This window comes from Athalia rosae, chromosome 2 (genome assembly GCF_917208135.1).
Source record: "Athalia rosae chromosome 2, iyAthRosa1.1, whole genome shotgun sequence".
NCBI classification, from domain to species: domain Eukaryota; kingdom Metazoa; phylum Arthropoda; class Insecta; order Hymenoptera; family Athaliidae; genus Athalia; species Athalia rosae.
Window position 1 is genome coordinate 15,917,638 of NC_064027.1, and position 15,323 is coordinate 15,932,960.

At 46.1% G+C, this 15,323-nt stretch overlaps 2 protein-coding genes across 2 annotated transcripts in view; one reads left to right on the forward strand and one right to left on the reverse strand.

Moving 5' to 3' along the window:
* LOC105692045 (somatomedin-B and thrombospondin type-1 domain-containing protein-like) overlaps positions 1-15,323 on the reverse strand; it is a 32,221-nt gene that overhangs the window by 5,413 nt on the left and 11,485 nt on the right. Inside the window, exons 2-3 of the mRNA XM_012410954.3 lie at positions 5,410-5,604; positions 2,280-2,400 (exon numbers count right to left, since the gene is read on the reverse strand). Of these exons, the coding sequence (XP_012266377.2) occupies positions 2,280-2,400; positions 5,410-5,604 (316 nt within the window). The remainder of the gene's footprint in view (positions 1-2,279; positions 2,401-5,409; positions 5,605-15,323) is intronic.
* LOC105692048 lies at positions 5,618-7,559 on the forward strand. Its single transcript, XM_012410956.2, has 2 exons — positions 5,618-6,156; positions 6,610-7,559. The coding sequence occupies exons 1-2, from the start codon at positions 6,084-6,086 to the stop codon at positions 6,963-6,965; spliced, it is 429 nt and encodes a 142-aa protein (XP_012266379.2). The 5' UTR covers positions 5,618-6,083; the 3' UTR covers positions 6,966-7,559.

The following is a 15,323-nucleotide window of genomic DNA, read 5'->3' on the forward strand; positions in this document are numbered from 1 at the left end:
TGAGGTGAGCTGAAACATGCAGCAGCTACCGTTGGTTCACCTTAAAGAAAATCCTCTTAGTAAAAAGCTTTTCTGTCCGGCTCCAAACACCGCGAATTCTCCTCTTTTTACCTCTTTTCGTATTTCACTACGTCGTGTACTTTCGGAATACGAGTGCAGGTTCGATATCGATCGCGTTTTCGCCGCGGAAAAATCATCAGCAAATAGTTCGCCGACGTACGTACGTACGTACGTTCGATCGAAGAGCTCGTTTCCGGTTCGCGGGGTTTCAACGCAAACATCGCCTCCTGAATTTTCGAGATACATATTACTCATTTCTCTTGGAAGCCCTTTTATCCCGAGGGAGGGAAAAACCGGCGCCGTACAAATACGAAGCTCGTCCCACGCGCTAAAGAAAAAATATATTACATATTTATATACATATGTATGTATATCGGCCGGCGAATCCCAATGCTCGTTAGGCGAGGAAAAATTACGCAGAGGCGCTAAAGGTAGCGAAAAAAATCCGCAACTCCGACGCGTTCAGCCGCTACTTGCATTACCGGGACTGATTTTCCCTATAGGGATGAAAAAGTGGGGATTCGAAATTCTTGACTAACGTCGAATCGGATTCACTCGGCGTCGAGGTACAAGTGTCTTACGTGCTCGGAATCGAAAACCGCCACCGTGCATCGTTCCGCCGAAACCAAGTTTTCCGAGTTCGTTACCTTGCGTGGAAAAATTTTTCTACGCTTTACACACACACACACACACACACACACACTGTGCACCGCATTTCCGTAGAGACGATCGGCTAGCCGTGAAAAACATACCGTCGATATAAAGCTTCGTTCGACCGGATTTCAAATGTCCGAACGGGAATCCCCTTCCCAACGAGGAGATTTTCCCCCATTCTCCGAGCCGTTTTACCCGCTTACTTTCTCCGTCGAATCCGGATTACGATACAGGGGGAAATTCGAACACTCCGCCGTTCGCGGATGTAAATCCAACTCGATAGCCAATTATCCGCCGTCCGGAGTCTTGGACTCGATCTTTTTTTTTTACCTATTTTTTACGCAACGATCCTTCCGAAACGTCGCGACGTTCTCCCGAGATCAACGAAATCGTGCGAAACAAAACAAAAGACAAAAAAAAAAAAAAAAAAAAAACAAGAAAAGTAGTCGTGAAAGTAAAAGTCGAAAACGTAAGTGCAGTTTGACGAGATATGAGTCGCCGTCTCATCGTCGGCGAGAAACAGGGCGAGCGACGGCCCTCGACCGAGCGGACATCCCATCCCAAGGGATGCCCTATAGAGACTAACTGTACCTAACCGAAAGTAATTAGCTGAACATCGGGGCCGATTGTCGGGGATAAGATCGAGCTCGAATTTCCGAAAAAGTCCACCATCTGCAACCAATTTCTCCACTTATTTCGTGGCTCGAATAACCATTAATTTACACGCTCGTCCGATGTGACGTTGAAACTACCCGCTCAACCCCGAAACTAAAATTATAAAAGGGGGAACGGGAATCGAAATTTTTTTAATTCTAAAAAAAATGAATAAGGCCGCGAGTATCGAGTAGCGAATTAAAAAGTTCCGCGGTCTTTTATCCCGACACAATGTCGCACTCAAGGTGCTCGAAAGAAGACACTTGACTGTAACTTAAATCCTTTATACAAAGAAACGAGAAAAAAAAAAAAAAAAAATCCGATTCTCTTTCTTCGCAGCGATGAAATTAAAGCGAAAGGTAACGACGTTATACACAGGTGGAATCCGAGTGTAATAATGACGATGACGGACAGTTTACGTCGAATACAATTATTTAGTTAATCCGACTAGCTTTCGCCACAATTCCAAACATTCGGCGGGTGTATAGGCGGTATAAGATGTTGTCATTGTCCCGAGACGTGCGCGTATCCTTGATTAAAATTCTCAAGGAGCTATAGGTACGCCCGGTGTACATAAGAGCTGAGCCTCTTTCGAGAACTCGTCAACGTCTCGGGTTCTCGGTGGGTATACCGCCGCCCCGGAGAGACTGACAAATCGTCCACATAACTTGGCTAAGAGGGGTATTTTCTGGGAATGACAATTTATTAATCGAGTTTACTCGGGGGTTCGTAAATCTCCAACGAATCTGGCGACGGTCCTTTCTCGGAAAGATATCAACGCGGCACGCGGAGACGACGGGTGGGTTCGGTGACATCCGCCGTCCGGTAAAACATCCTCGTGAAATCCCGAGCCCGACGGACACCACGTACCGGCCGATCGGGTAATTAAAATATCCGTCGATAACACTCACTCTTTTGAGGGATCGTGCTCCGGATCGTCGCGGTAACGCAGACGGAGATTACTGCGGATGTCGTTGCTGTCGTTCACGTGGCGTGTTTCGCTCAGTTCGGCCGGCAGCAAGAGGGCCACTTCTGTCAACAGATAAAAAAAAAACAAACGTCACTCGCTTGAGGATACCAACGGTGAGCGGACGCGACGAATCGTCGCGTCATCGGGGAGAAGGATATCCGATTGTAAATAAATCTTAAAAAATAAACCTGCGAAGAATTCGGGAGAATTGATATTCGTACGTTGCACCGCCTATAGGAGTGGTACGCACTTCGGAGGTGTCCCTCGTAACCGCCATAGTTTAAGTCGCTTTCCAGCCATCGCTGGAAAATTTATCGCGGCCTCGCCGCCGCCAACCGGTGTCGGGTAGAACGGCGTACGACGAAGGCCCCGTAGAAATGTACCGTGAATAAGAAATAAACGAGGAAGCGACGAGGCGGCGGCCCTCCCTCCCCCTCCCCCCAACCGAAACCCTCGGTAACCCTCAGCGGAGCTTTTCGCTCTCTGCCCTTTGTACCGCTCGGTGTGTACGTACGCGGCGAAATACGGATAGTCCGCATCCGGCCGACTCCTCCTCGTACGCCCTTTTATTTCCACTTCCATCCCGCAGCAGAAATTCCCGAGCACATAAGTTTGAACAAGGCATTCCGACGATTCCTTTAGCTCATTAACGTTGTTATAAGAGATGCTTCAACCTTGCGAAGGATGCCGGGGGAAAGCACAGGGTGTACTCGAGTTTACCTCGGTGTTCAACGAGAACGCGTAAATCGAGATAACGCGAGCAACGTAACTATACCGCTGGCCGTATGCTGCAACCGGTAACTCGAGAGTCCGACCCCCAAGGCTTCGATGTATATATATGATTGTTCGAATTTTTTAAACTCGAACAACTCGCAACATCGGGTCATCGGAAGGTCGAGGAAATATCGATAGCGGGAAATTGAAAAGAAGGAGACACGTGACCATAGTAATTGTTGCTTCTTTTCCAGCAATCCGATCATTGCATTAACCGATTATGAGAAAACCCATTTCTTTCGTTTTTCGTTTTTTCAATCCACGTTAAAATCTTTGTCCTCCACTTTCCTCAAATCGTTCTCAAAGTAATCAATCCGAAGCTACCGATCCCGCGGTTATTTTTCTCGATCGCCCGCTAACTTTACGAGAATCAGCGATCTTCCGCTCGATCGAAGAGAGAAATAAATCCCTCTCGAAGCGGCAACGCGAAGACACCCTATGGAATATCTCTTGGAACCCTTATTGTAATCCGGAGACAGGTTGTCCCGAGAGATCGGTGGTGCCCGGTGGTCAAGGGTCGAGAATTAGTAAAGTCGTAGCTAGCGTACGGCTATCTGCGGTACATAGGTGAGGTCGGCGTCTTCGAGGTGCGACTGGGGGGGGGACGACGCCGCGCCCCCCATAAAGCAGCGTCGGGACGCTAGTTTGAGTAAGTGAGCAGGCAGCGCGAGGGAATTAGGAGTCTGAGAGGATTCCCGTGTCGATCGTTATCGCAATCAGTCGAACCCTCTCGTCCCGCAGGTCCCCTTCGATATTCCCCCTCCTCGCCGCTCCTCTAACACACCTATCCCCGAATATCCGATCTCATCCGGATCGCGAGAAGCGACCGATGACTTCGCTAATAGGCTTTGCTACCGTCCCGTAAAGACGGGAGCTCCGATTGTCCGTCGTGTGTATCATCTTCCGGCATCTCTCCGCGGTAACCTAACCCGAGAAAACGACAGCCTTAGGTATATCCGAGGTGGGTGTATCGTATATATTCCGTATGCGATATCCTTATAAATGGGCCGCGTTGTCGCTGCCAGCCTTTCCCATCTCCAGGGTCTCCTCCTCCTCCTCCTCGTCCCTGTTTCCTCGTTGTTTATAGGATTTCGCCGCTACTCGTCGTCCCTCGCAATGTAGGTATAGAGCGAAACGGGACAAAACGTACGTGCTCTCCGGCCCGGAAACGTAATTGACACGCAACTGTTCCCGCGACAGCGTAAATTCCTCCGGGAGTTACACGCAACGCTCTATACGTACACCTGGGCGAAATTTCGTCTGTGTGCGAATATTATCCCGCATCGTTCGTATCACGACCGGTGCTGAAATAAATCCGAAACCAGTCCCCTGCACCGAGTCGAGGTCTACCGGATGAATAAAAATGTCCGAGTGAACTGCGATTTGACATTTGGTTCGTCGTCGCGATCGATCCGAAACCAGTCGCGACGTCGTCACCCCGAAGGGGGCGACGGGGATGGGGGATGAAAAGTTGTAAGGTGTGCATAAAAACTAAAAATGACGGAAGAAAAGCGTGTCGTTATCGGGAGGGGGGATGTTGGGCGCGAAAGGTTCGCCCGGTCTCGTCGAAGGTGATTACGGTGTCCGATAGTAATTGTTGTTGGCCCTCGGGAGTCCTCGGGGACCGCGTGTCCTTTGAACCAGAAACTCAATTGACACACGAGGGTGGCCTCTTACCGCTCGAAATGTTCGGAGTATATGTATGTATATGGAAACCTTGGAGTAAATTCGGGGAATGATCCGCCACCGGATCGTCGTGACGGCATTGTTTACCGCTCTCGGGGTTTAATTTCTAAAGCACTGCCGTCTGAATATTGATCCGCTCAATATCACCGCAAAACCACGAGGACCTTAGCTCTCCACACCCCGCAACACCTTTCACCTTTGAACGAAGATTAGTTTCAACTTACGCGAATTCCTGTCAGATTCGTTCATTCTTTTTTTTTTCTTTCTTCTTCTTCTTCTTCTTCTTCTTCTTCCTCAATCTTCAGGGGCAGAAATTTTTATCGAAATTTCTCTTCGTCGCGCGATCATCGGTCGAATTACCTCATCCAATGGGTCAACATCGGCAATGATTATTTAAGGGACCTTTTTTCAAAATTTCGAACGCTTTGAGGCGGTGATGAGAAACGGTTCTCGGCCTCCGTGGAGAGTTATTCCCTTGTATTATTGTTATTATTATTATTATGATTATTATTATTGCAACGAACTATAGCGGAATGTTTATATACGCGAGAGCGATGATATAGTCGACTATTTTCTGGAAAACGGAGTACCTATAGGGCGACCAGACTTACCTTTTAGTGCAGATTTCGGATTACGCCTGTGGCATTTCGTCCCCTGGCAACCTCTGTGCTGTACGAGCTGAGGGCAATGCTTCCCTCCGTTTTCAGCGGCGCGTTCCACCAGTCTGGACCTCGTCTGCGCTCCGGGGCCACATTCGCTGTCACAGGTCGACCAGGGACCCCAAGCTGAGACAGCGCAGTCCACCACTGAAAGCACACAACGAACATATATTACTCAGTTATTGCCGTCTAGGCGAGCTCGATTAGTTTTGATTAAAATTTCAGCGATTATATCTCGGGGAATTTGAGAAAAGAGCTTCGCGAGGGGGGGCGGGGGGAGGAGAAAACTAGTTAAGCGCGGTCGGATCGTTTGAATTCTTATCCAGAGTTTTATAATCTATCGGGGAAAATCGAGGCCATCGTGAAGTTGGTAGAATATATCAGAAGTGTGAAACACGGGTATTCAATTTTCTTCAACGTTCACATTTTTTTGTGGGGGAAATGTTTTTTTTTTTTTTTTTTCTCATCATCGCAACCGCAGAATCGTCAATCTATTTACATTTTTCGCAGTAGTATGTTTGCGACGATAAATTAAACCGTCAATTCGGTCGTACGGATTTTGATTGAATTTTTTCTGCCGTTCGTTTTTTTTTTGTTTGTTTCCTTTTAATTTTTCCCCCCGGAAAATGGCGAAATCATCTTCGGGAGACGTGCGGAGATCGCGAAAGTCGAAGACCGTCGGTAAACGGGAGGGACGAGGTAACGTAACCCTAATTGTTTTTAACCGTGTCAACTCAAGCCTCGAGGACCCCGGTAACCCCGCTTCACTTTTCCCCTCCGCAACGTTCCCGCGCAAACAAATTCAACCCTTTTCTCTCGTGTACGCGAGCCAATTTTTATCGCACCCCCGACTCTATAGCGTATCCAGCTGCACTCGGTTTCGCGTATCGTTCGTTTTCGTCCATCTCACATCTCCTTTCGCCGTCACGTAGAAAATACGACGGGGGGCTTATCTCGCTCCGCCGATTACAATACGCTAAACTTCACGACGAGTTACAAAAACATTTTACATCAATCAAAAGCCGCGTACGTACGGGGTGTGTTCTCCGATGCTTATCTCTCGCACCCGAAACTCGAAAACCTTACGGGAACAGGTGTGGGTACCGAAGTCCCTCGCCAACCGTCCATCCCTTGATAATTTTTATTGCGCAGTTGGTACGAATTTTCGCCGAACTCCGGTCAAGCGAAAATCGAGCTCGAGCTCCGTCTACGGTAGCGGCGGTCGAAGATACGCTCTTTCGGGGGAAGCGCAAAAAATTCTATCCACGGTACTCGAAGACATGATCGAGGAGACTCTCGAGGACGCTCGCAAACTGGCTCAAAACGTAGGGAAGAACAAGCTGTCCGTCGAGGAGGTGGAGACGGCGATGCTTAATTTTTGTCAGCGCATGCATCCGCGTGCGAACAACGGTTGCGGCGATAACAACCCTCTCGAACGCGACGGCGAACGCCCGGAGCGGAAATCCCGGCAAGAAAATCACGAGTGCTCGCAGCAAAAAACGACCTAACTCCGTCGATGTGTGGAACGAAAAAATGAGGAATCCGCTCGTCAATTTTTGTATCATCTCTAACCGATCGTTCGTCAATAAATTACGATGAGTAACGTCCGTCGCGAATTCCCCGACGAGGACGAGACGATCGATTCTATTTCCAGGTGTAGGTTATACGAGAATTCTCGACTATATTCGAGCGATTTTCGGTACGAAGTCGAACTCTCTCTCCTCGTCCAACGAAGGTAACGGCGATGTGAAACCTCATCTGGGGATTATTTGTTCGCGCGTATTCGCTCGCTCGAAAAAGTGCGGGGGACACACACAACGATAACCCGGAATTCGCCACCTTCCTCGCTGGATCGCATTCTAAGAATTCGCCGTCCCCGGCCTTGAAACTCCAACGTTTTTATACCTGCGGGTTCACCTGGACCAGTTTTCGGACGGTCATATATACGTGTGTATAATAACCCGCCGAGTGAGTCACTTTCTGCAACGTAGAACAGGCTCGACATCCGCGAAAACGGACAATGGAACTTTAAGGGTATAATGAGTACACGCGGTGTTTGAAAAGGACGACATTTAGCGATCTCAAATTTTAATCCGATCAAAGGTCATCCTTTGAGGAGATCGCGATGTTCGCAAAAAAAAAAAAAAAAAATCCTCGTTTGATTAGGATTCCTTCTCTCGTCCGACTACAGAACCGGAGTTCAGTTTTTCGTTCGCGATCCCGTAGTACCGTCGCTCCGAAATTCTTATAATAAAAATGGCCGACCCATAGAACGAAAATTATTCGTGGAACGAAATTTTTCGAACTCGCGTTGTTTCCGTTGCGCAGACCGAACTCCGCGCTTTATTTATCCCATGCAGTTTGAAACGCCAGGTGAGAATGTATCGGTCCGGCTTTCGCGAATCCGTCACGAGGGTTTAGCCCGGCGGAGTCGTCTGCATCCCGGAATATACTTTGCGTCCGACGGGGTTGGATGGGGGGAGGGGGAGGGAGGGGGAGAGGAGGGATGGGGGGGCTGAATATTCGCCCTCCGTTCTCAGCCAGAAGTAAGAAAGAGACGCGGGGTTTTGTGCTGACACCGGTTTATCCGCACCTAGCCAATGGCTGTCTACTTAATAAAATACTCCGCGGGTCTTCCGACAAAAGGAAGGTATAGAAAAAGTAAAGATGGAAGCTGCTGCTGAATAGATTATACCGTCGGTATATAGCGGGGACAATATATATATATATACATATACGCGTCTAATGATCGTCGTTCACAACCTGTTAGAGGATTCTGAAGAGGCTTTGAAATTATAGCCTCCTCCTCCTCCGGTGCCCTGCAGCTGGTTCGAATCTCCCGCAACTTCGGTGAGTCTAACGCGATCGAAAGCGGAGCTAGCGAAGCCGCGCACAATGACTCCGAGGCGGTGGGTGGCACGTTTGCGTCGGACGGATTGAATGATATAATTTATGCTTCGCTTCGACTGCGAACTGAGTTGCGGTATCCTCGTCGCGCTTCAATTTCGACCGAGTTACATTCGAAAAACTATATTTCTCATCTCCGTCGAGTACGCTTTATTCAACGGGATGATAAAATAACGCCTCATTCCGCTCCGTTGTCACAACAACTTTATATATACCGTGGGAATAAAATGTGACACTTGTGCCACGCTCGCGCTCCGTCTTTTCTAATAATATTCAAAGAGGCCAAAGGATAGCCGGCTCCTTCGTCGGAAACCCCGGAGCTTTTATTGATGGTAAAAGTTGAACGATCCCCCCCTCCCCTCCCAGGCAACTCCGTCTTCGGTTTCCATTAATAAGGGTAGCTACGTATCGGGTGTATTTATTGATTTTAGATGTTATTTACTTACAACCTGTTGCCGGATTATAGGTATACTTATATAAAGCTGGATACGCGGACGATCCGTTCGCGGTTGAACGTAATTTTTATCTCCCTAATTTCTCGCGTTCCGAAGTCCGTTTTAACGATAAGCCGCCTTTTTTTCGGAGAATTTTTTTCAATTCGTCGATTAAATTGAGGAGGTAAAATTAATCCCATGGAGATATCCTCGATCTTTCATACTTGGGAGCGATGAATTGGCGACGACTCGCCAATCTATTTTATAAAGAGATTAATTTGGCTTTTGGAAGTTTCGTGAATTTTGCTTCGAGAATTGACATTTTTTCTTATCCAAGGTTGACGTAAACTCGTGAAATTCGAAGGAGTCGCGCGTAGCTCGAAATGACATTTTCCAAATACACGTGAAACGGGAATAACGACAGTCACGTCGATTCGATAACTCGAATTCGACTCACAATCAGCTTTATTTGAACTAACAAATGGAATCAGGAGGCGATGTATCTGAATATAGTTTCTTGTGTAAAGCTGGTGAGGGAGAAAAAAAAAAGAAGGAAAATGTGATCATCCGCGTATAGCGGCGAAGCCGTCGATCCGTCAGCCGTTGAATACGGAGGAACGCGACGCCTCCCTAATAACATCTCTTGCGACAACATCGGCTCTTCCTCTTATTCGAGGCGTCGGAAAATATCTGGAGATCCTCGAGCGCGCGCGGGATCCCCGTTTCACAGGACTACGAGGATCCTTACAACCGAACCGTTCCCGCAGGTGAATTACACCCGAAACTCCCTGGTGATTTATGGAGAGATACTCCTTGGCCCTTTGTTTAGCCAGAAGACAAATATATATAGAAACCGTGCCCTGAAAGCTCCGAGTACCCGGAGCTCCGCGAGGCGTCGTAACGTCTGGCGGACTCGCTGCACTAGCCGCCGTCTCTCCCAACTTATTTCGACCTCGTTTTATTCCATTCTGCGGTTTTCGAAGAGCGAAAAAACTTGTTCCTATAGATTCGAAATTTCGTCTTTCGTTTCATCGGATAACCGCCTGCCTTTTTTATATACTATTCAGCTATTCGCTCTGCTAGTTTTTAACGTCTCGTCGCGATGCTCGAGGAATATTTATCCGGGTTAACCGATCAGATGGAAATACGAGGAGGATACGAGGAGATGAACTCGTTCGTTGGCTGGCACTATTCGTTCGTAAGAGTTCGCAAATTCTTCCACATAACGCGACACGTGATCCTCCTACGACATTATACTTTATAATCCTTCCGAAATTCCGAAAAAAGAGGTGCACACCCTACATCGTATATATATATATATATATATCTATGTACACACGAGTCGGGTATTTTATATGCCACCTCTGTCGCCTCGCTCTTCGCAACGATATAATACTTCGGGACGGGGGTTCTACTTCTTTGCTCTACGAATTTAACGGAAAATTGTCGAGTTGATCTACTCGCTGTATGGATAAAAGTTGCGTTCGATGCGCCCCGCTCCCTCTTTTTACCTTACCTACTCTCCTTCTTTTTTTTTTTATTTAGTTTTCTACTTCATTTATTTTTCTTTTTTTCCCCATTTTTGTTTTCCCTTCTCGAACGGCGGCTTCTGCGAGTCCCATCAGAGCAGATCGATACGAGTAGTCTGCCTCGCCATCGTCTATCACCTTTAATCGTTCGTCCACTTTTTAATCATCGTTATGGAGAGTTGCAGATATGTTTTTTACTTTTTTTACTTTTTTTCCTTTTTTCCATTTCAAACACATCCATCTCGCGGAACGCGAGATGCACATTACGCACATGCTACCAACGTTATCGCAGAACGAGTGGTTTCCCACTTATTGAATCACATTATTTCGACGTCGTCGATAAACCGAATATTTCGGGTATTAGCCTTTATCGATGTAAAAATGTCGATTGAATTTTCACGCTGGCGACGGACTGTTCGTCGAACCCGACGAAATCAATCGATTCCGCGATAATTTCTTTCAAACGGAATCGCGAGTCGAAAACCGTTATTAAGTACGTGCGGAAAGTTGAGGGTTGCAAAAATGAATTATACTGCGATGCTTTTACCGGCGCAGCATTTTCGAGCTGACGGTATTTTTACACGCGAGTGTAGAAAAATAAAAATCTAATCGAATCGACGGTTAATTACCTACTCCTGTTCATCGACGAAGATTTTTCCGTTAACTGGGAAAATCTTTTTTTCTACAACGGACGCTGCGACGGGTAAAAACAAAATAGAAACCAAAAAACCAACCGGTAGCGGACCGTGATATTTTATCAGAATTTCCAATCACGCATCGGCACATTTCGTTGCTAACAAATTACACGCAGATATTACGATTGATCAATTTTTTAGCTATCGAATATCGCGCGACGCATCCGATTTTTTTTTATTCTTTTTTTTTTCATTTGCACCCATATTTCGCAATAATTATTGAAAATAGAAAGAAATACAAAAAAGGAAAAAAAAATACGTTCCCAACCGCAAAGTCAACCGTAAATCGAGTGTAGCATCCAAAATTGAACTGCAGATTTACAAAGGTTTTATACCTCCCCGGGGAGTGCAGGGTTGGCGAAAAAAAAAAAAAAATAAATAAAGGAAAGAAAATCGGAACTTTTAAGACTGAAAAAAAACGAGGAAACAAAACGAACCGCGAATCGAAGTTCGTATAACCGGGAGAGGCGACCTTTTTTCCGGGAATGGCTCTACGGTGAAATAGAATTTCTACATCAACCAAAATATTATAGGCGCACGTCGCGGGAAGCTAGAAATGCAAAAGCACGATACTCAAAGGGAATATTCCAATAGGGAACGAAAGCACGTGTGTAGGTAGGTTATCTGCCCGAATATAGTGGGGTGTATATATATTTTGATGACGAATATGGAATGTAAAATAAATGTATTACGGGTTATAGGTGGAATTTCGCATTGATCGAGCGAAACTTCTGAATTCTTGAATCGGAGTATGTACTTTGATTGAACAAAAATACGTTTGTTTATTTTAAAAAAATTCCGACAAAAATTTATTCGATCGAGTCCCGCGACCGCGACCGACGACGGAGGAGCGAAGGTAAAGATTCCGTACATGGAAAACGAAAATTACATACTTCGGATTCTGAAATTGCTAAAAATAATTTTCCAATCTCGTCGACGTTGACCGGTGCGGTGAAACAATGAAAACCCCCTCAAAAAACGAAAAAAAAATAAAAATAAATAAAATGAAATAAAATAAAAATAAATAAACAAAAAAAGGTATGAGAAAAAGAATTTCACGGAACAAAAATCTACCTCCGGTGAACCGAAAGCGACCATATACATATATATAAAATCGAGGGTTAAAAAATGGAAGAGCGAAATTTTCGGAAAAATAAACGACTAAATAGAATGTAAAAATCGTTTTTCGTTGCGCTCGACGCAACGCCGCGGTACCTATACGTATACGCTTTTCTACTTTGGTTGTTTTACACGAGTCTATTATTTGTCGAAGTGTGGGTGTATCACAGGTCGCGTTATCGGGATTGCGATCAACCAAGCCAACGGAAAAATAAGGACGAACCGTAACACAGGTATACGAAGGGCGTGAAACGGAAAGAGACAAGTGGAATGGGGGGGGGAGGGAAGGGGGGGGGGGGGCAAAACCGGGGCGATGGGGACGAGATGAAAAGCGAGGAGGACCGGAGCAAGGGCTCGGAACCCCGGAAGAAAACTGCCGCCGTTTTATCTCAGGACCGCTTTACCTGGGAGGTCTATTATTATAATGAAGGTCGGTGGCGACGGAAAATGTAGCCAGTGGTTTCTGGTAATACAGTCTGAAAACCGCGAACGCGTCGCGCGTTGCATAACGACCCGCTACATTTCGGGCTCCGCCGAAGGCACGAAAAAGGGTGCGGATGAACTACATCGGCATATTAAATAGGTGGCTACTCGTCTCTATTTCGAACAGCCGTATTTGCCAGTTTCAACGTTATCGGTGAATTTGACGACCCGTTATTTTTCCAATCAGTGAAACAACGCGACGATATTTCGACAGGTAGCGATCGATCGGACGCGCGTCAAAAAAATCCTCCATCGGTTTCCACCGACCGACGATTCATTCTCAGCGAATGTCAATTTCACAAACCGTTAGTTTTCTACCGGAGCCGCGACAGCGGCGGCGATCGACCAATTTAACGACGTACTATCAAGCCGTGTCAATGGGCCGCGGATCGGGGTGTCAATGAAATCGTGACCCAGGCTACAATCGCGGGCGAATCAAACGCATTGATCAAGTCAATCTTCGGCCTCCGAGTTCTTAACGCCTTTTTCGAGTCCCGCCGGGCCCTCGCCTTGAAGAAAAAAAAAGAAGGAAAACTTGCCCTTGTCACCAGGGGTCCTGAATTATTTATCAAACCTCCGGGAAAATGATCGCGCGAAAGAAAAGAGACGCGAGAGCGAAAAGAAAAATTTATTTCACACAATTACACTCGTCCACCAGCTCCGACTAACGAAGCCCTCTTATGTGGCGTGATTCAATTTTTTGGACTCGATCGAGGTCCCGCCGAAAAAAGCCGCGTCCGTCCCGATATCCAACTTTTCTATTCGTCCACACGGTTCACCGAATGTCATTTCGGCGACGCCGTATTTTTCCTTTTTTCGCTTTCTTTTTTTTCACCCGGTTCAGCCTCGTCTTCGGGTATTGTATACCGTCGCGTTACGAACGAACGTGAAGTTAGTTGCAGCGGTGGGCGATGAAAAACTTTTACACTTTTACCTCATTCTCCTAAAGTTTTTATACGTAGAAGAAACGGCCGTACACACATACAGTGCGAACTTTCAACATCCAACGTCAAAGTATACGACGGGGACAACTGCAGCGTCATTTTTATACCCGTTTTCCGGACCATGAGAGTCGTTACCATATCAGAAAGGAGCGTGAGAACATCCGTCCCACGTTTTTTCCCCTCTTTTTTTTTTTTTTTTTTTTTTTTTTTCCGTCACTTGAAATATGATGACTTTCGGGACGTCGTCAAATAAGAGCGATTGCTCCGTATGACGTAAAAAAACGTTCCTCCGCGCGGTTCGGTGTCTGGATACAAGACGACGAAAAATGGGCGTCTGTCTCCGTTGCCTCGTACGGTTGTTCTGTTCTGTTTTTTTTTTGTTTTTTCATTCTCTTACACTTAATTGATGCGGAAAGTTGCTACTCTCATCCGAAAGTCTGGCGATTCCAGCCCGTCGAAACGGGACCATTCAACCCGCACAGACGAAGACTGCCTACATCCGGATGCCGGTGTTTCCAGCGGAGTATAATGCGCGCAAAAATTGTGAAACGAATATTATGACCGTAATGAAAATCGCCGGACATAATTTTTGGGTAATTTCTGAACACTTTTGTACTTTTTCTTTTTTTTTCCTTTTTAGTCGGGACGAATCCTGGAGCATCTCCCTCTAAAGAAGTCGTACGTTTACTTCCCTAATTTTTCTATACCGAGGAGGCTGTAAGGTTTAAGCTTCAAAGCAGCCTTTGCGGCGGCCATGGTTTAACGATGACGATTTAAAAAATAAATATACGAAAAGAGAAGAAAAGAAACAGAAAAAAATAAAAGTAAGTATAAAAACTTCGCATTAACGTAATTCTCAGACCCTCACTCGCGGCTCAGCGCAGCTTCAGGGCTTTTGAAAAAATTTAATCTTAGAAATTTTCCTCACTCAGCTGACCGCATTTGTTCGGTTGAAATTCCGTCTTTGAAGTTAGATACCAACGCTCTTGTTGTTCGTTTTTTTGTTTTTTTTTTTTTTTTTTTTTTTTGTTCGCATTTTTCAGGGAAAAACTTTTTTGACTTTGTCGAAGGAACTTCCGCATTCTGTTCGTCGGGGTTATAATAATATTAATAACGATAAAAATTGGCCATTTTTGTTTCATTTTTTTATTCGAACGACCGTGGTATCGAAAATTCCCCGAATATATCGTTGTAACGTTTCATCCGATTGAAATTAATTGCGGTCAACTTAACAATCCGTGAATTTAATATAAACGGCTGTGAACTGTTTGCGGTTGGCTCATCGATTCATCAAAACGATAGCTGCAGGTTGAAAATAATCCGTCGGGGTCGTAAATCCAACGTCGAAAACAACGACGTTCGAAAGTCGGAAAGCCCGGCGCGTTACACGGGTAGTGAGAAGCGTCGCGTCGCGTCGCGTCACGTGGGCTACCTACCCCAAAAATATTTGCAGTTAATCTCAAAGTTTTAAATCGTTTTCACAATCGCGGAAACCCTTCGAGTTCGCTCGAGTCGTTCGATATTATATCATACAGCGGCGCGACGCGGTCGAACGTCGAGACGAGTCGAGGGGTGGCGAGAGGGTTGAATTTTTATGGGGGGGTGGGGGGGGGAGGAGATTCGCCGCAGAACTCTGTTTTTGGAGATGCGATAGACGATAAACCGGCCGTGGGTATTTATAGAAATCGAATATCTAATCTTTCGACTTTATAGCGACGACACACCGTCGTTTTTTGCCGCGAACAGTTCGATGTT

Bases quoted from the DNA above. Each gene is read 5' to 3' on its own strand.
- LOC105692048 (XM_012410956.2), top strand. From the start codon at position 6,084: ATGGCGAAATCATCTTCGGGAGACGTGCGGAGATCGCGAAAGTCGAAG. The intron at 6,157-6,609 runs GTAACGTAACCC...TTTATTGCGCAG, and splicing joins CGGTAAACGGGAGGGACGAG to TTGGTACGAATTTTCGCCGA.